The sequence below is a fragment of the Anabrus simplex genome, chromosome 1 (genome assembly GCF_040414725.1).
Source record: "Anabrus simplex isolate iqAnaSimp1 chromosome 1, ASM4041472v1, whole genome shotgun sequence".
Taxonomy (NCBI): Eukaryota; Metazoa; Arthropoda; class Insecta; order Orthoptera; family Tettigoniidae; genus Anabrus; species Anabrus simplex.
Window position 1 is genome coordinate 1,720,468,124 of NC_090265.1, and position 20,859 is coordinate 1,720,488,982.

The following is a 20,859-nucleotide window of genomic DNA, read 5'->3' on the forward strand; positions in this document are numbered from 1 at the left end:
GTTCCACCGAGGTGTCCCGGCAATCCACGAGCTCGCCTTGCGGGAACCTTCCCACGCAACATCGGGCTCTTGGGAGCGAAAAATGGCTGCCCTCAAACATACAGTAGTTTCTGAATACCAAATAAATATTTGGGAAAAATAAAAATTTTTCTCACCGTAGAATTATGGGTTCAGTATAAATATACATATTTCTTAAATAAGTATGTGATCTACAAGTCAGCATTCAAAACTTAATGTCCAGACTTTTCTGCCAGTCCACTGCTTCTGTAGAGGCACTATGTAATTCTTGAACAGATCCATTGAATCTTCTTTTTGGGCAGTCCATAACAATGTGCTGGATGATCTGAGGCACATTATCACAGTCGCAGAATGGGTCTTCAGATCTTCCCCACTTGTGAATCCATATTCAAAGTATCTGGGCGTTACAATGGATCGGACACTTTCATACAAGCAACATCTCTCTAACACTGCAGCCAAGATAAAAACAAGGAACAACATATTACACAAGCTCAGTGGAACAGGATGGGGAGCAAACGCGACAGTACTACGAACATCAGCTCTTGCCTTGATCTATCCAGTTGCAGAATACTGCTGCCCTGTGTGGCTTAACAGTGTATATACTTCAAAAGTTGATACACAACTGAACGATACCATGAGGACAATATCAGCCACCATCAAATCGACACCCCTAAAATGGTTACCCGTTTTATTATAGAAATGAAATGAAATGTCGTGTGGCTTTTAGTGCCGGGATATCCCAGGACGGGTTCGGCTCGCCAGGTGCAGGTCTTTCTATTTGACACCTGTAGGTGACCTGCGCGTCGTGATGAGGATGAAATGATAATGAAGACAACACATACACCCAGCCCCCGTGACAATGGAATTAATCAATTATGGTTAAAATCCCCGACCCGGCCGGGAATCGAACCCGGGACCCTCTGAACCGAAGACCAGTACGCTGACAGTTCAGCCAGCGAGTCGGACATTATAGAAATTATTTTGAAGGAATGTTATATGTAGGAAGCTATAAAAAAGTAATAACATGTAAAAGAATTAGAATTTGCTACATGAATACATTTTTTAAATAAATATCCTATTACCGTGCTGTATATTATAGGTGCTGCCTGGCCGAGGCGGTAAAGGCATGCTCGGTTCGCCCGGAAGGACGTGGGTTCGAATCCCCGCCAGGAAGTCGTAAAATTTAAGAAACGAGATTTCCACTTCCGGAGGTGCACATGGCTCTGCGGTTCACTCAGCCTACACCGAAAATGAGTACCAGGTTAATTCCTGGGGGCAAAGGCGGCCGGGCGTAGAGCTAACCACTCCACCCCATCAAGTGCCGAGGTTACGGATGGTGGAAGAATCTACCTTCCGCCCCTCCAAGGGCCTTCATGGCCTGTACGGAGATGACTTTGCTTTGCTTTTGTGCTGTAATGATACGAAATGTTGGAAGTTCTATCACCAGATGTATTGCCTGAACAGTCTCCATTGGGAAATGTAGTTCTCGGAAGGAATGCCTCTTTCTAATCTCATTTCTTCATATAAAACCATCTGCCAGCTTCTCCCTATTTAACGCCTCAGCAGCCCCCGAAGACTATCAAACTCCACGTTTTAAGGAAACTCTGCCCCCCTAAATTATTTTTTGGGTGGCAGGAAATACCTTGCCTCCCCTAAAGTGGGCGCCACTGGTTCGTTATACAGTATTACTTGCAGTAAATGTGTAACTGAAGCGCAATTGCACTACCAATTTGAAACTTCACAGCAGCACCTTAATTCACAAGAATCACCGTGGATGGAACCGATGTTTATTGTCAGGCCTTGAGACTTGACAGTGACGCATGCGTAGCAGCTAAACTCACCCTCCACACCCCTTACCCTTTCTCGTCAGACGACCGTAGTAATCAAGGTTCAGCTCCAACATTTTCCTGGTGTTAAAGCAGGATATCACGGGAAACCAACTTCAGAACTGTGGGGTTCGAACCCACTATCTCCCGAATGCAAGCTGACAGCTACGTGACCCAAACCGCGCGGCCACTCGATCGGTTTCTACGAACTATTTTGTAGCTTTAGAGCTTTTGTTGTCTGTTTAATTTAAAGTTTTTGTTTAAGATTATTTTGTCTCGCGTGGAACTTTGTCCTTGTGGCAGCCCGGATTGTCTGGGAAGTAACTGATCGTTCCAAATAATAAAAGTGATAATTGTACTTATTTACACGTAGAGCTATAGATAAGATGTTCACGACTCCCTGTTTCATTAGGAATGTCACCAATTAGCCTAGCGAACCCAAAAACTGTGGATTCTAACTCATCTCGGTCATTTTGGGCATTTTCTTTCTCACCTCTTATGACCCGCATGCAGCTGGAGGCTGAACTTGGACTTAAACTTCATCCAGACAATTCATCTCACGGACGCCGGAAAGTATGGATTCGACATTAATATCGGTCATTTTCAATTTTTTTACATGTCATTCCCTCCCAAACCCCAACCGTGTGTGCTAAGGGTGTCTTACTCCCACATTATTTTGCTCCAGATATTAAGTCAAATGTGTGCCAAATTTGGTTGACAGCTATGCTGGAATATACACACACACATACGTACACAACCTCGGTCATTTTGGACATTTTATTTTCCCCTTCTCACACCCCATGCCGATGGTGGCTGGCAGATAAGATTACGTCATATATGTTCCAAGTTTGGTTCAAATTGCCGGTTTACCTACAGTCGCCGTTACTTTTAATCGTGCAGCTCAGGGTCTCTCAAACGCCCAAAATCTCACGCGTGCAAACGGAGGAGCAGAGTTCCTGTGCACAGGGCATGTGTCCTACTCGGCTCTCCTCGGACCAACGCTTCGTCTCTGGGCTACTCGGCTAAGCTCGGCTCAACTCGGCTCGGATTTGGAAATCTACGGAGCAAGTGAGGAAGAGGGAGACAGGCGGAACGAGTGAGACAGGCGTGGGGAAAGAGAGACAGCGCTATGGCTCCAAATCGAGGAGTGGGGGTCTGCACTCTGGTCAACCAAGCGAAGTCGTCTTTTGCACCGTGCACAGCGCAATGCACTGGTGCATGCACCCTGAGAGACGCTGGCTCTAGCTTCGCCGATATCTTTACGTAAAGATATTGCTCCTTAACTGCGTACAACCGGCTAAGTACAGAATGTATTGCGGGCTACGGTAAGCCTTTGCCTGTAATTAGTGAAGTGATTGTTTAATAGACATGCCATGGGCTTTTGGGCTTACGCCGTGTCAAGAAAACAGGCGGAAACTCTTTACATTTCGCAGAGAACTTTGCTCCACACCTTCAGAAGTAAATGTAGACAATTCATGAGGAAGACTTCTACAGTAATGAAGGTCTGAATTTAAGAATGCTTTATCGTTGGAGCTGTAGTGGCACGCTCATTCGTCACCAGATGGCTCCCCGTATGCTAGCACAGCGCTAGCAATCCAAGCTGGAGCTCCAATCAAGATGTTCTATTTCACCGAGTGTGCGTGAGAAGTAACAGAGAGGGCATGAGACAAATCAGGGACGAACGTAGTAGCAGAAATAAATAAAAGAATAAAATAAAATGAACGAATACACCAGGGCAAGAATAGACTAGAGGTCAGGAATGGGAAGAAAATGTGTGGAGAAAACCAAAGGATGATAATGATGTGAGACAGTGTGAGGGAACGGTGGGGGGGAAATAACAGGTGTACACACGTTATGAAAGTATGACACATAACACAGCCTGGAATGAACCACCTGGCGCTGAGGAACGTACGAATTTGGAAACTACCGAAACGAAATAACAGTAGTGAAAGGACAGGGAAGAGAACTATCTACATAAATCGTTAATGGCTGGCAACCAGGTATTACTTAATTGATAGCCAGTGTCCCTGTTGAAATTGTTAGGAGTTTTGCCTATTTCCACAGCTTCCCGCATAATCCTATACCTGTAGTGTCTAATGTGGGAGCTCGAACATCTTGGAACACGACATCATGACCCGACGATACGGCGTGTGCTTAGCTATTGCTGACTTGTCTGGCTGGTGGAGACGGATATTTCTTTGGTGTTTCTTGATTCGAGTTCCAATGGACCGGCATTTTTGGCCAATGTGTACCTTGCCAGAAGTACAGGGAATCTCGTACACCAGTTATTTAATGATTTGGTTTTAGGATTACCCAATGTTGACTGAACTTACATGTTTGATGATCAGCCCGGAATTTTAGGCAGTGATAGGTTAGAATTCAAACTAATTTGCTTATTAGTAAGTCTCATCTAGCCCGTTGTTCCGTAATGTAGCGAGAGTAACACAAATTGTAGTAGGTGTTCTAAATCGCCGTACCCCTAACGTTTATGCAAATCTCATAGCATAACCGTTGTGCAAGATAGACTATACTTGCTACCCGCATTTTGCATTCTAACCTATAATATCAGTGACTAAAAATCCGATCCTACTTATAATTCATTAGCACGTTATTTTGGAGAGAATAAAAAAACGAAACACATCTGTCCAGTAGAACAGATGGACGAACTGGGCAAAGCTGATTTTAGTAAACTTTCTTAATAGATTGATTTTTCTTTAACTGTATCAGTGGTTGACTGCCTGGCTTGACGGGATCCATGGCTAAATGGTTAGCGTGCTGGCCTTTGATCACAGGGGCCCCGGGTTATATTCCCGGCAGGGTCGGGAATTTTAACCGTAATTGGGAACATGCATCATTTTCAAAAATGTTTTTTTTGAAAAGTACACCAATGAAATAGTACGTAAACGTATTACATTGTGGTAAGTTGCCTTGTTTTCTACCATTAAAAAATATTTAATAGTGCCTTTCCGTAAGGCGAGTGAAACGGCCTCTGACGTAAACGGCGCGCTGTGACGTCACGATCCAGTACCGCATACAGCTCTACCAGCCGTTGTGCATCAGCCGTTACTAAAAGCCGATTGTTTATTATTCATGATCGCGAATAACTTTGAAATGACAGAAGAAATGTTCAAAACAGCACAGTCAGACAATCTACCATGTGTAGATGTCATCATTCTTGAAAAATGTGACTTTTGTGGCCGCAGAAATTCGCGGGTAACAAGCAAGTTTGTAAGTGGCGTCTTTTATATACGTGCAATGTACTGTAACCCATAGTATTAGGATAACAACGAACCTGGATAGAAATCACATCACTTCCAACATTTCCTTCTAGACTGATTCCCCTATTAAAGAATAACATTACATTTTCGGGCTTTCAGCATTAGTAAAGTAAGAAATCGGATTTCAGCACTAACATAAACATATAGGTAGCATTATAGTATTAGTCGGCTTCTGTGGTGTAGTGGTTAATGTGTGCCACTCCCGGAGGCCCGGTTTCGATTCCCGGCTCTGCCATGAAAGTTGAAAACAAATAGTACGAGGGCTGGAACGGGGTCTACTCAGCCTCGGGAAGTCAACTGAGTAGAAGGGTTTCGAATCCCACCTCAGCCATCCTCGAAGTGGTTTTTCGTATTTTCCCACTTCTCCTCCAGGCACCTAAGGCCACGGCCGTTTCCTTCCCTCTTCCTTGTCTATCCCTTCCGATCCTCTCATTCTCCAACAAGGCCCCTGTTGAGCATAGCAGGTGAGGCCGCCTGGGCGAGGTAATGGCCCTCCTCACCAGTTTCATCACCATACCCAAAGTCTCACGTTCCAGGACACTGCCCTTGAAGTGGTAGGGGTGGAATCCCTCGCTGAGTCCGAGAGAAAACCAACCCAGAAGGATAAACTGATTAAGAAAGAAAGAAAGAAAGATCATAGTACTATAGGGCTATAATCTATCATTCCCAAAAATATATATATTTATGGTTGGGACAACTGGCCTACCCATGTCCGGGGCCCATGAAAGAGAAACATTAAATATCTTTGTGGAGAGAAAAAGTTAAACATGATAAAGATAAATATGACTTCATCTAGCTTTCACAAGTCGGGCTGAGTGGTTCAGACGGTTGAGGTGCTGGCCTTCTGGCCCCAACTTGGCAGGTTCGATCCTGGTTCAGTCCGGTGGTAGTTGAAGGTGCTCAAATACGTCAGCCTCGTGTCGGTAGATTTACTGGCCCGTAAAAGAACTCCTGCAGGACTAAATTCCTGCACATCGGCGTCTCCGAAAATCGTAGAAGTAGTTAGCTATTGCACATCGGAACTCTACACCATTTATAAGTTTTCTGCCTCACTGTCTGCGCAGGATTCATTTTAAGTCTAAAATATACCACTCAGATTATTATCCAATGTATAGACCTTGAATTAAACCATACCAGACACTAACGTAAAGTAGAAATACGCGAAGTGTATCCTGCTTCTCACAGCACACTATGCGTTATTTCGTCTGCTAATTCAGTCAACCTGTACGATGACGTCAGACCAATGAGATCGTGTACTTGCGTCACGTGACAGTTTCGTACATTGATTTAGATTTTTATCATGTTTGTAGTTATTATTTGTACATTCTGATCACATTTTTGAATTCTGCATGAAATTTTGAATCAGATAAGCTTAGTTTTAATTAAAACCCCGGATCATGCATGTTCCCTATTGGTGAAATCTCTTGGCACGGGGACTGGATGTTTGTGCCGTCTTCATTATCATTTTATCCTCATCACGGCGCGCAAGTCGCCTACGGAAATCAAATTGAAGGACCTGCACCAGGCTTCTCCGGAGGACACGCCATCATCACTGCCTGGCTTGATCTGCTGAATGAGGACAGTGACTGCTGTCCACAGAATAGTTCTCCGAGTTTCCACGTGACACTCGAACAACGTGCAATGTCCCAGGGTGTTGGACAAAAATATCAGTCGTGATACGCACTTTGGAGTCGTATCTGACTTCATGGAGCTCAAAAACAGACCACTGTGGGCTGCTAATAGATTTCTATGCTGCATTTCTATGTTATTGCTCTCTAAATTGAATGTTATTCCGCCTACCGTACATTAGTACATAGTTATACAGACAACAACAATTCCATTATTGTTACGGCCACCAAATTAGGCGGGTCGGAGAAATTACGCTGTCACGAAGGCTATCAGTCCGCCTGTGTGATGTAGTAGTCAGCGTAATTAGCTGCCACCCACGGAGGCCCGGGTTCTATTCACGGCTCTGCCACAAAATTTGAAAAGTGGTCTGAGGGCTGAAACGGGATCCACTGAACCTCGGGAGGTCAACTAAATAGAGGTGGGTTCGATTTCCACTTCAGCCATCCTCGAAGTGGTTTTCCGTGGTTTCCCACTTCTCCTGCAGGCAAATGCCGGGATGCTGCCTAATTTAAGGCCACGGCCGCTTTGTTCCCTCTTCTTTGCCTATCCCTTCCAATCTTCCCAACCATCCCCCCTGTTCAGCATATCAGGTGTGGCCGCTTGGGTGAGTTACTGGTCATCCTCCCCAGTTGTATCCCCGACCCACAGTCTCGCGCTCCAGGACATTGCGCTTGAGGCAGTAGAGGTGGGATCCATCGCTGAGTCCCAGGGGAAAGCCAACCCTGGGGAGTAAACAGGTTAAGAAATGTAGTAAGAAAGAAGATCAAGGTTATATGTATCAACTGTTGAAGAAATGTCTAATCTAACGCGTCATTTTGAAGGGCGAGGCAGTTTGTTCTCTCCCAAGCTCCTGCTGTTACGTACTGTAATGTTGCAATACAAATTATACAACAAGCTCCAGGAAATACTGGTGATTTTAGCGGTATAACTACTTCCCACATAAACCAGTTCAATAATATTATTAAGAAAAAAAACCTGACCAAGTAAATGTAAATCCTTAAAATCATGTATCGAAATTGTAAGTAAGCGGTCATGTTTCCATTTCTTCAGTCAATAAAATATAGAAAATCATCTAACTTGATTTTTAAAATTTGAAACGTGTTCCCATGGGTCTTTTAGTTTTCCAGGAAAATGGCCCGGAAAGGGGCCATATAAATTTCGCTAGCTGAGGTCGTTTGGGTCGCGCGGGCCAGCGCAGGACAGAGGACACTGTAAGTAGGAGGTACTTTTGGATTAATCTGTATCAGTTTTATTAAAATACAGTATTTGTATGTCTTTATGCTTTACAGTATAACTTTAAATACCTGAATACTATATATTGGAATGCCTAGTATCGAAAAGAAAACTACTTTAAACTATACTTGGACCTGGAGCGGACCGGCTTCGACTATAGCTCATTCCAAGTTAAAAAAAACAGTATTGCTGTTATGACAACAGTTTACCATATGGAACGGCTCTGCCCAACAGGATCGCGGAAAAACAGTGGCATATATATTGACGAAACTCAGTACTTATATTTAAAATAAAAGGAGCAAGAAACTAAGCTGCATTTAAAAAAAATTCTAAGGTACAGGTTTGTTAGGGGGGGGGGGGGCGCTTATTTATGTTTTTACAGCAATATGGGTAAACAACTGCACATACAATACCTCAGTATTGAAGTTCAAGGAAAATTGGGAGAAAATAGACAACAGATAATGTTTATAGGCTTGGAAGATGCAGTAAATTGCTTTCTACAAATTTGCCCAGGCAACGCCGGGAACTACTGTGTCGTCATATTGCCTCACGTAAAGGATGGTATCAGTTAAATGCGCTTGTGAAAAAGTGGCAAAAATGTGACAGACGTGCGCTTAAAATACAAAAGCTAAGTAACAAAACTAAGCACAGCGAATTTCTATATCAGTACAAGTCATGCCGTGATGTATCTCTGCACACCACAACATCAAAATCTTCAGTAACAACTGCTGTACATTGCGAGAATATTAGAACACACACACAAATAAATAGATTACTTCTCTACAACAGTGATAACCTGCTGGCGATTCACAGCGTAACGGATTTCGCGTTTCATGTACCAGAGCAACTCAGAAGGAAAATGAAGGAAGACAACAAAGTGATGGCTGTTCCCGGCATTCTGCTTCCTCCCTCTGGATGTATTTATGAAATAGAAAACCTTCAGTAGTTATTTTAATAACTCACCGACAAAAACATGCCCCATACTTCTTTCTTTCATAATACAATATGAAGACTGGACATAAATAATGGACTAAGTACCAAAAAGTTGATTTGGAATTATTCATTTTTTTTTGTTTCTGTCAAAGATCTCTTGATCAAAAACCTTAACCAATTTTTTAATTTATTACTTAGGGTAAGATTCATATTCCTATTGCGTTTTTTTTTCTTAATTTACTTTCTCTTATGAATGGAAAATAGCATTTTATTCAGCAAAATGTAGAACGTGTTAAGTGCCACATTTTTTTCAGCAAAAACGAGTTAAGTGCCAATGAAAAATCTCAAGTTTTTATAAATTTTAACTGTTTATATCAGTCCTAGTACATGCATTTAATTACAGTTTACCTTCTTTTTTTACTTTACGTCTTGTTAGAACATCCTAGTATAGTTTTTCTAAGAATACAAAACAATTTTAGTTGATTAATTCTTCGAAGAATGCTCGATTCTCTTCCTTCAAATACGGCAGCATCTGTTGCAGATCTCTCTTCTTCTCAGCTGACAAGTTGTTTTGACACGGCTGTAGTGGTAAAACCAAGTTCTTGATTGTATTAGTGGTAACCCCTTTCTTGAGAACCTTGCAAGTGCTCCATGCTTCAAATTCATTAAACATTTTTCTCGTCTTGACGACTCCGGGTGCGACTTTCTGAAATCTAATCCAACTGCATTTCGAAATATTTGGTTTTGTCGTATTGATGTATGAACCAGCTGCTTTTTTGAAATCAAAGAAGTCATCAGGTTGAAGCATAGTAACCGTAAAAGGATTGTTTGGTGTTGCATTCACCAGGTTCTAAGGAACTTGACACTTTTCAACCCTTTTACGTTTCTCGATCTGTGCAAAATCTCTGTCACAAGATAAAAATGAATGACCAGAGACCAAAAATTTATGGTTTATCTCATCATACTTGCCACTAATCGTCAAGTAAATCCAAAGAAACATCATCATTTTGTTCTTGTTCTGGCCAATACAGTTATCCGACCAGACATTAAGTTTTCGTTTTCTCACAAATTCAGGACTACTGAGTGCTTTAAACAGACATGAAGCAACTTCATTACCATCTCGGCCACTCATACCCTCGTGCCACAAATACATGAACCCCTTGTTGTTGTCACCAACATGGACACACAGGTTGTAGCATGAAAGCTGTCGGGAATAAAACATCTGACCATGGGTTAGAGAAGGCAGTGATAGAACTTGTTGAAGATCCATCGAACACGTACATTCGTCACTCGTAGGAAGCTGAGATGATATAGTATCTTGTTTCATTACTTCTCTTGCTCTCTCAACAGTAAAATCTCGGTGGCACATAGCCCGTAATAGCTTCACTAGCGGCCCGGCACATACCTCTCATGCCATCTTTTGGGTCTTGTATGCACTACAATCATGGCCATGGCAGTTAGCCCTCTTTATAGGTTGTTAGCATTGGCACAGAGCTCGCTTTTTCGGGTCTAAATAATTTTTCAATTTTTTGGCACTTATCCCGTTATTGATGTCCAGTCTTCATATAATGTATAGTATGATATTCCTTAATCACTAGGAATTATGACAGTCTAAGAGGGGGCGTGTTCACTCCTTGTATTTTCTTGACATGGAATGAGCTATAGGCGGCACTGCACGATCAGCGTTGCCAATCCGTGCTCAGATGTAAGCGACTCTCGACCATCTGTCTCCTCCTCCCACGTCTGAACACAGCGCAGTTTTCCTCACCCACCTAATTCCGTGGCCGCAGGTTTAGATGTTGATCAGCTAATAGTTTTTAGTGTGCAACCTATTAAAGCAGAGACATTTCTTCTTTTGTGAATATCGGTCTCCAGTGTAGAATTGTTTTGACTAAACTCAAGTTAACTTATGTTAAGGAGATATTTAAGTGACATACTGTACCTTGTAAGTCTCGTAGCGAATACCGCCCACGTTGAGAATGATGCGGTTTTCTCCGTCCATTGTCACCGCATGGCGCGCCACCTGGAATAAACAACAACCAGTTACTTAGAGCAGCATCTACTCGACATTACAGTTTCGTTACTTAAACCCATTAGAGCCCAGTGTCGCTGTTATTAGTTAATAGATTATTTCAATACCCAACCCGCCTGGAGGCGCTGAAGTCTGTATGGTTCGACACTATGGTTAGCCAGTTCGATTCCAGTTGATCGAAAAAAAAATTCACCATAAAAATGTTGGCCAGCAGGGTAGGAGAGGTGGCGATATACAACTTCTGTCACTAGATTGCGAGCCAAAAGCTTGGATTAAATTCCAAACCTCTCCTCAGAGCTTATAGGGAGTGAGGGCATATGACGCTGTTAATGGTGATTCGTCCGTCGGATGGGGACGAAAAGCTTTCAGCACACCATTTGGTGTTATTCGACAAGAGTAGGCTATGTGTGGACGCCGGTTTTCACCCACTACCTACCTCATTATAATAATCATCATCATCCCACACCAAGACGCTCAGGTCGCCTGTAGGTGTCAAATAGAAAGACCTGCACCAGGCGAGCCAAACATGTCCTCGGACACTCCCGACGCTAAAACTCACGATAAATAAATAAATAAATAAATAAATAAATAAATAAATAAATAAATAAATAAATAAAAAATAAATAAAAACATTTCAATACCTTAAAATGATCCTTGTAGGTTACCTGCTAACGATAGATTAAAGTGCCAAAATATGTATGAAACGAAACGCGTACTGCGTACTATTCTTTTAAATACAACGACAAGTATTCCACTAATTACGAAACAAACCCCCATGCAATAGCTGCTATCAAGTTCTATCGAGTTCCCCTAGAGACGATGGAGCGATGTGTACTCTTAGCTAACTTGATTTTTGTCTATTTTATGTCTAAGACTTTTTCGTTTCCCCATACTAATATGAATATCTATTATTATATTCGATAGTAACTTTCAAACCTGTTAATCGGTGTCTTAGTGGCAACCCTGTAACTAGAAAAGTTGTAAAATAACATATTAACGCACTGAAGTACAAAATGTAAGAAAACATACCTTACTATTGATGGAGCTGCCATTTTTCCTTCCTCCATCCAAAGTACTCAAGTTACACAGTGACTGTACTTACTAGATCAGTTAAGGCAATGAACCGTTCCATTGGTAACGAGTTTAGTCTGCACAAAATCCGTCTGAGGCGCTGACGAATGAAGTGCATTCTGTCTTACACTTTATGGCTAGAATCTCAGCCCCATTTTCCATATACACTGACTGACAGTGACAATGCAACACCAAGGAGGAGTGGTTCGAAAGGGATGAAAGTTGGGGAAAAAACAGAGACGGCACGGACGAATAATTGATGTTTATTTCAAACCGATATGCAGCTTACACAATGCGCACGGCATCGACTCAGTAGGATGTAGGACCACCGCGAGCGGCGATGCACGCAGAAACACGTCGAGGTACAGAGTCAATAAGAGTGCGGATGGTGTCCTGAGGGATGGTTCTCCATTCTCTGTCAACCATTTGTCACAGTTGGTCGTCCGTACGAGGCTGGGGCAGAGTTTGCAAACGGCGTCCAATGAGATCCCACACGTGTTCGATTGGTGAGAGATCCGGAGAGTACGCTGGCCACGGAAGCATCTGTACACCTCGTAGAGCCTGTTAGGAGATGCGAGCAGTGTGTGGGCGGGCATTATCCTGCTGAAACAGAGCATTGGGCAGCCCCTGAAGGTACGGGAGTGCCACCGGCCGCAGCACATGCTGCACGTAGCGGTGGGCATTTAACGTGCCTTGAATACGCACTAGAGGTGACGTGGAATCATACGCAATAGCGCCCCAAACCATGATGCCGCGTTGTCTAGCGGTAGGGCGCTCCACAGTTACTGCCGGATTTGACTTTTCTCCACGCCGACGCCACACTCGTCTGCGGTGACTATCACTGACAGAACAGAAGCGTGACTCATCGGAGAACACGACGTTCCGCCATTCCCTCATCCAAGCCGCTCTAGCCCGGCACCATGCCAGGCGTGCACGTCTATGCTGTGGAGTCAATGGTAGTCTTCTGAGCGGACGCCGGGAGTGCAGGCCTCCTTCCACCAATCGACGGGAAATTGTTCTGGTCGATATTGCAACAGCCAGGGTGTCTTGCACATGCTGAAGAATGGCGGTTGACGTGGCGTGCGGGGTTGCCACCGCTTGGCGGCGGATGCGCCGATCCTCGCGTGCTGACGTCATTCGGGCTGCGCCTGGACCCCTCGCACGTGCCACATGTCCCTGCGCCAACCATCTTCGCCACAGGCGCTGCACCGTGGACACATCCCTATGGGTATCGGCTGCGATTTGACGAAGCGGCCAACCTGCCCTTCTCAGCCCGATCACCATACCCCTCGTAAAGTCGTCTGTCTGCTGGAAATGCCTCCGTTGACGGCGGCCTGGCATTCTTAGCTATACACGTGTCCTGTGGCACACGACAACACGTTCTACAAGGACTGTCGGCTGAGAAATCACGGTACGAAGTGGGCCATTCGCCAACGCCGTGTCCCATTTATCGTTCGCTACGTGCGCAGCACAGCGGCGCATTTCACATCATGAGCATACCTCAGTGACGTCAGTCTACCCTGCAATTGGCATAAAGTTCTGACCACTCCTTCTTTTTGTTGCATTTGCTCTGTCAGTCAGTGTAATAATCACATTGCGTGGCACCCCAACCACTTCATTGTCAATTCCTTGGAACAAATGCCCATGGATTAAAGGCGTTAGATTTACTTGAGCAAATCTCGTCCTGATGTTCAACAACTGAGACTTGTATCTCGTCAGGTGAATATTTCTGCCAACGCTTCTGAATCGTCAACCTCTTCTCTTTCTTCCTCGATGATTAAAAGTTACTCTATTCAAATAATAAATTACGAAATGGAAAGAGAAATTCACAGAAAATATGGTTAAAAATCAGCTTTTAGAAAGGGTACATGAGTTTACACATATCTTTGCCCAGTCTCTTGATATTCTTCCTAGACCTAAGCACCCTGCTTGCAGGTATTATGAACTGAGTAACGATAGGAAGGACCAAAGTATTTACAGTCATCAAAACCCGAAAGGCAAACAAAGCGCGATTGAGCAAACAGACATGCAAAACATGAATACCAGCTAACGCAGTATCATCACTATTATTATTATTATTATTATCAAAGGAGAAAAGCACTTCATCGTGTTCTTGATAATTGTTGATCCCAAGGCAAAGCTCCTGTTCAGGATATAGAAAATCATTTTCCCCAGATTTTTCTGTCAGTAATGACTGTATCCGGAATTACTATCCAAATCAATTACCTGATCCACAGAGTATTGTTCTAGATGACACAATCACTACATCATTCCGAAAGAGAAAATTCTATCACCAATTCAGAAAATAGCAATTGATTCGCCACCCGGACCTTATCACGTGTTAATGAGAGTTGTCAGAGAGAACCATGGTTACTGATGTAATTGCTCTTACAGATACCCGTATGTTCGACATATCACATGTACCACCCTGCATCAATGAAGCAAGAAGAATATTAATATTTTAATCTGGAGATCAGATGTCAAGCTCAAATTTGCCATCAATCACAATTGTTTCAGTTCTCAGAAGAGTTATCGGGCGAGTCCTCGACCGGAGGTTAAGGGAATTCTTAATGTTTAATTAGAACCAAAGAGGTTTCACGAATTCAACTGGCACTACACTGAACACATCCATACTACAGTCGATATTAAAATGTGCAAAGAAGAATAGCAGCAATGCTACTATAATTTTTCTTGACATTCATGAAGTCTTCGATAACATAGACCACGATCATCTTAGAAGAACATTGGAAAATTCCATTGCTCCCTCAAAATCTTTTTCTTTGGTTGTGTCTTCAAAAGAAGGAAATCAAACACAAATTGAAAGTAACCACTTAAATACCAAGCCAGTAACAAGAGGCGTTTTGCATGGATCTCCTTTATCTAGAGCGATATCAAATCTTGTAATGTATCATATTCTGGAAGAACTCGACGAGGAACCAGTTGCAAGAGAATATGGATTTCCCTACAGCATTCGAACGTAAGCCGTTAACAGTCTTAAGCTTCGTGGATGATACCGTCATCATCGGCAAAGTTAAACAATCTTCGCTCGAACTTGCACGAATTCGTGGATTCAGTGAGATTGGTTTGAATATTAATATGGCCGAGTAAGTAATATGATATAAGTGAAAACTTATTGGTGAAGATATCTCAACCTACGGGAGGAAACGTCAAGAGCATCTCTCTGAGAGAGTCAATCAAATATCTGGGAGTGTCGAAGAGAGTGGAAACAAAGGGGACTTTATTGTACGACCTTAGAGGAGATCCTCTAAACATGTCGAACACGTATTGGCAGAATATGGCATGCCGAGTTCAATCCTGTGTGGTAGCCACTTCTAACATAATTATAATGTTATAGTGTCGTCACATTTCTTACAATATGAGGTGGCACCTTCATTAGTATTGGTATTATTGCAGGAATACCGGGCTCCAGAGACATCATTTATTATTCAGAAATTATTAGGAAATTAAAAGAACAAGCTCCAGTGGCTACATGTTGGCCTGGTGACTACGAGGATTGACACGCTAATTGAATACTATAAATTAAAAAGGGCCCAAGTGCCAAAATTGAAAATGTCAGGTTTTCAATTAAAAATGTGTCTATGCAACAAGTCCAAAGCATGTGTAAGCAAAACATTTGGAGGAAGTAGTTTTTGGAACAACCTGAGGATGGAGCAGGTTGTATCAACAGTTACACGTGTAACAAAATGTGTCGAAGTTCCACAGCTCTTCACTAGATACATCTGCCTTCACTGTCATCAACAATTATACTGTTATGCCGTATCTACGTTATAATTTAGTGTTTCCGTTCATTAACAGAACTTTACACATAAAATTTGAAATGGTTTACCTTCTTTTAATGGCAGCTTGTAAAAACAGGAGGTTCTACCTTAATAGATAGAAATGTATTTAATGAAATTTTCAGCTTATAATATGCCTTTGCTGGCGGGACCTAGTGTTTACAGTGCACTAGGTCTTCTGGGCTAGAGCAGTCTTGTTACTTTCGTTGATCTGTCTCAGCTTTATCCTTGGCTTTGACAAAATGAAAGTGACTGAGGTATGAGTGATGGTAGTAATGCCATTCCTTCTGCAGCCAGTCCCTGCTATGGATGGTGTGAAAATATTGCTCATAGAGTCGGATGGTGCATGCATTTCAGTGGGCTTGGCAGACTGATATGTAATAGCAACTTCTGGCTCGGTAAGGAAAGCAACGGGAAACTACCCCACTCCTCATTTCCCTACTACACCTCTTCAGTGATGCCTAGGCCATCTATGACAGCTGATGGTGGAGCTGTTGAGGATCCAACCAGCCTTCTGGCTGAGGACTAAACATACGTACAACAGTAGAATGTAAAACGCGATATTTGTATCGAAGAACATAGAACTTCTAATCATAATTAGCTGAAACAAAACGTCCTTATTTTGTTGTTAATATGGAGTAAACTGGTTTAAAGGATTACTGTAAAGCTTCGGATACCTTTATAAATACTGGAGACCTAAATATTGCTGAAACTTCCACAGTAAAAATCATAAACGAAGATCGTTGAGTTCCTTGTAAGGAAGCCATTCAATAACATTTCTATAAGGAGTTATGAGGAGACAAAAATTTGAAGTGACTTTTGTATACCGGATGCAAAGACTACAGACAACTGGTGCCAAAGTTGCTTCGATCTCAGACATGCTCGTGCAGTGGTCCGTGGTTTCCATCTATGTGTTGTACTTAGTTTTCACGAACCGAACCATGACTGTGTGTGCCAATGGCTTGAAAACTTTTGCGGTCGTTAGCACGCGCTGGAGTGCCCGAAGAGCCCTTGTTCTCTGACAAAACTTTGTAGTGAATTAGTTTATATCCTTTCACATTGTGTGTTTTCTGTTTAACAAAATATTAATGAGATTTATACCCCGATAACCTACAAAATTGTAAAAACTGGAAGACGACAGCAAGAACATCAACCACGAAGAAGCACCACCTTAAGTGTATGAACTGCATCACATGTGACAAGAAAAGGGACTTGAGCAAAACGTTTCCTTATTTGCCGGCAGATGTTGCGATTGTATCTCACGGTGCAGGTTTGCTGTTTTGTGTGTAATAAAACTGTAGCTGTGTCAAAGTTACAAATATAATACGTTTCACAAGAACACGGTACACAGATCCATTTTTAGTTTAGAGTTTACATTCATGCGTTTTCTGCTGAAGTTTTCTTTTCCCTCTTTGCAGATAAGGCCTATACTTGCTTAATATGTTCTTAATATTCTACGTTTGTAATACTTGTGTGCTAATTTGTTTTGAAACATCACCGTGCAATTAACCGTAAAACTTCCAAACGTCGCGCTTGCGCAATATAACATGAATAGAATTCCAATGTCGCATGCGCGACGCATAGTACGTGCATTCCCGTAATCTGCTATAATTTACCATTCACTTACGCTATTATAACAAGTAAGACATTGAAGACAAATCTTCAACACTTTCATCACTAATTTTTCACTGGCCGCAAATGACTCTGTCCAGTAGGTTCGAACCCCACTGTCGGCAGCCCTGAAAATGGTTTTCCGTGGTTTCCCATTTTCACACCAGGCAAATGCTGGAGCTGTACCTTAATTAAGGCCACGGCCGCTTCCTTCCCACTCCTAGCCCTTCCCTGTCCCATAGTCGCCATAAGACCTATCTGTGTCGGTGCGACGTAAAGCAACTAGCAAAAAAAAATGACTCAGTCAGGGTAGATATTGTGACTGTTTCACGACACTGTCATAGCATGTTGTGATACCCTGTGACAGTAATGTGCCGTTTTCCGCGTCATTCTGTGATAATTAGTGCCATAACTAGCACATTTTGCACTATACGGGGCACGAGCGACTCGCCGCTGGCTCAAGAAGCGAGAGTCTCATTGCGCGCACTTGCCAAAACTGGTCATGCGCCAGTCCACAATTCGATATCTTCTCTCTCTTGTGGGAGTGAATGAGAGTGAGCAAACACCAGGTGACAGCGGTCTGTCTTTAATTAAGTTTTGTTAACCCATGAAAACACAATTATATGTTTATTTACCCGCATATTCATTGATGCCAACTGAGAACTATCACTTGTTTATAACAATAATAAAAACATGGATTCTGAAATACGCAACAAATATTTACCAGTAAGAGCTCGTCAGGATGAATATATATGGATATATTCCACTTAATTAACATATCATCAATTACGCGATGCATAAGGGTGCAGCAAATTACGAAAAGACGTCATGACTCTGGCCGTGCTAGCTTAAGTTAGATTTTTCAAAGGCGTAGAGTCATTTACTAGAAAAATATCAGATTAAACCTACGATCCGATCCGGATGAGATTCGATCAGTGGAATGTAGAAGACTGGAGCTATCTTTTGATACCTCAATCAACTTCGAGAACAGGGTATTAGCGTACCGATGTGTGAGAAGAAGGCGTGTTTAGCACCCTCCACCAACTTTAGCCCTCTACACATATAAAATAAATCGCTACGAGAGATAGATATCCATTATTTTCAGTATTTTTCCACCGTTCAGACGTGCAATCAGTCTTACGGTCAGTGCAGTTGCGCAATATGTTCATCGCATTGTGCAGTGCAAGTGTTTGTACCATATGAGTTGTGAAATAATGTACACATTATCGGCCTGAGTAAGTTAATCACTCATGCGCCACAGATTGCAAATTCTTCGTTTATTCTGAGGTTCCGTATTGTGTTGCAAACATCAAGTTAGTGAAACAGGTACTATTTGCCTACAATGAATCGTGTGACAACTTGGCGGCATTTACTTATGTACAGGTAAATGTGTACATGACATAATTAAAGCACGGTTGATCAGATAAAAGTGAAGTACCGTAAAAGCGCAGTTAAAATCACAAAAATAGAGTCGGGAGGAGAACTTGACAAGAAAAATAGTGGCTTACTTGTGATAATAATAATAATAATAATAATAATAATAATAATAATAATAATAATAATTGGGCAGCGTCTGCCGAATACGTAAACGCAGTGAATAACTTGCCTTACGCGCAGAAGTGCCGTAAATTAGGTAACGCCAGATCATTAACAACGAGTGTGCTATATAAAATAAACTCTGTATATCCAGAAACAGTGTCCGACTCGTTGGCTGAATGGTCAGCGTACTGGCCTTCAGTTCAGAGGGTCCCGCGTTTGATTCCCGGCAAGTTCGGGGATTTTAACCTTCATTAGTTAATTCCAATGGCCCGGGGACTGGGTGTTTGTGCTGTCTCCAACATCCCTGCAACTCACACACCACACATAACACTATCATCCACCACAATAACACGCAGTTACCTACACACGGCAGATGCCGCCCACCCTCAACGGAGGGTCTGCCTTACAAGGGCTGCACTCGGCTAGAAATAGCCACATGAAATTAATTAAATCCAGAAACAGTGCCAGTGTGTACGTGATACTTCAATTTTTACCTGAGTGATTAATAACTGTTTATGCTAATGAGATAATTAGGGTAACGAACTACAGAAAAATATCGTTACTAGATTAGCTCACTCAAGCTTATGAGTGATTCTAATCGCATCGGGTCATAATACGTGACACACAATTAACGTTCCTCATTTGCATATATGAACGAGTGAAATCGTCGATCCTGGAAGAGTCTAAGGCTGTTTGCCTGTGCTTCATCCCAGCGCGTTAGGTATCTTCTAGACCTTCCAACGCCTTGTGAAGATCTGCAGCATGGACGTGTACATTAATGAGGTGAACCTAGGATCCTGCGCTATTGAAGACGTCGTGATGAGAGTTTAATTTCCTCTGAATGTGCCTACCTGAGGAAGAATGGTCACAATGCAGGATCGATAAGTACACTTCAAAATTCTAAGCTTGAAAATCATAATTTCCCTAAATGTAAACAAGTACATTTGCATGCTAATTAGGTAGAATATGAATAATTATCACAAGCTACTTCGAAGAGATTGTAGTTTTCTAGTTTATTATAGGGAATTTTCTCTGGTTTGGAAACCAGCATTTTATTTACCCTTGGGAAAAATTAATGCATGACGTAATTATGAGGTCTTAGTACTGTCTTGTGTGTGAAGTATTGTAATAAATGGGAGTAATGTTCGTTTAACTAATCTCAGTTATCAACAGGTTACGTGTTGTCATGAATCATTAGAAGGTTCTTATGTTAAATTTATGCTTCACACGTAAGGTAGGATATTTCCCCATATCATATTTAAGACTACTGACTGAGAAGCTGGAAATGTAACAACGGGTGCAAATATGATATATTTAGACGGCGAATGTAATGTGCAATTTTTTTAAATGTCCCGAAGAATAGATTCTTCTGCAAATATGCTTGCGTTTGAAATTTCAGGATTTGAATGATGGTCGGCTTGCGTGTTACCGTCTGATAGGTTGAAGCGAAATGGAAATGTGAATTTTCCAAGAGAATTTATGTCAAGTGTGAGATCTTATACCACACTAATGATAATGAAAATGAGGTTGAATAGTGCCAGATGGTAATGAGGTAGATTAAAGCTATACTATAATGAGGCTGTATAAGGCCGGATTTAATATTGAGGCTATTGTAGGAAGAGAGATATCCTTCCTTAAGATTAATGAGAAAGGCAGTATGGAATTGCCGTTATATCTAGTGAAAGTTGTCAGCTGAGTGTGCCTCGAAAAGTATATTGTTCTGTGTCTGAGGGAAATGACTGCACGGTAAAGCATCACAAATACAGTACCTGGGACACTTTTCTGGCTATTTCTTTCTGACAAATCGTTACATAACATACACGTGCAAATAATAGATTACCACTGACGTGATAGAGTCGATATATCAGGAGATGAAGGAATTCCTCCCAATT

General features: G+C 42.2%; 1 protein-coding gene across 1 annotated transcript in view; it reads right to left on the minus strand.

The window, feature by feature from the left end:
• LOC136864057 (potassium voltage-gated channel protein Shaw) overlaps positions 1-20,859 on the minus strand; it is a 754,891-nt gene that overhangs the window by 437,918 nt on the left and 296,114 nt on the right. The window contains exon 3 of the mRNA XM_067140592.2: positions 10,860-10,940. Within this exon, the coding sequence (XP_066996693.1) occupies positions 10,860-10,919 (60 nt within the window). The 5' untranslated portion in view covers positions 10,920-10,940. The remainder of the gene's footprint in view (positions 1-10,859; positions 10,941-20,859) is intronic.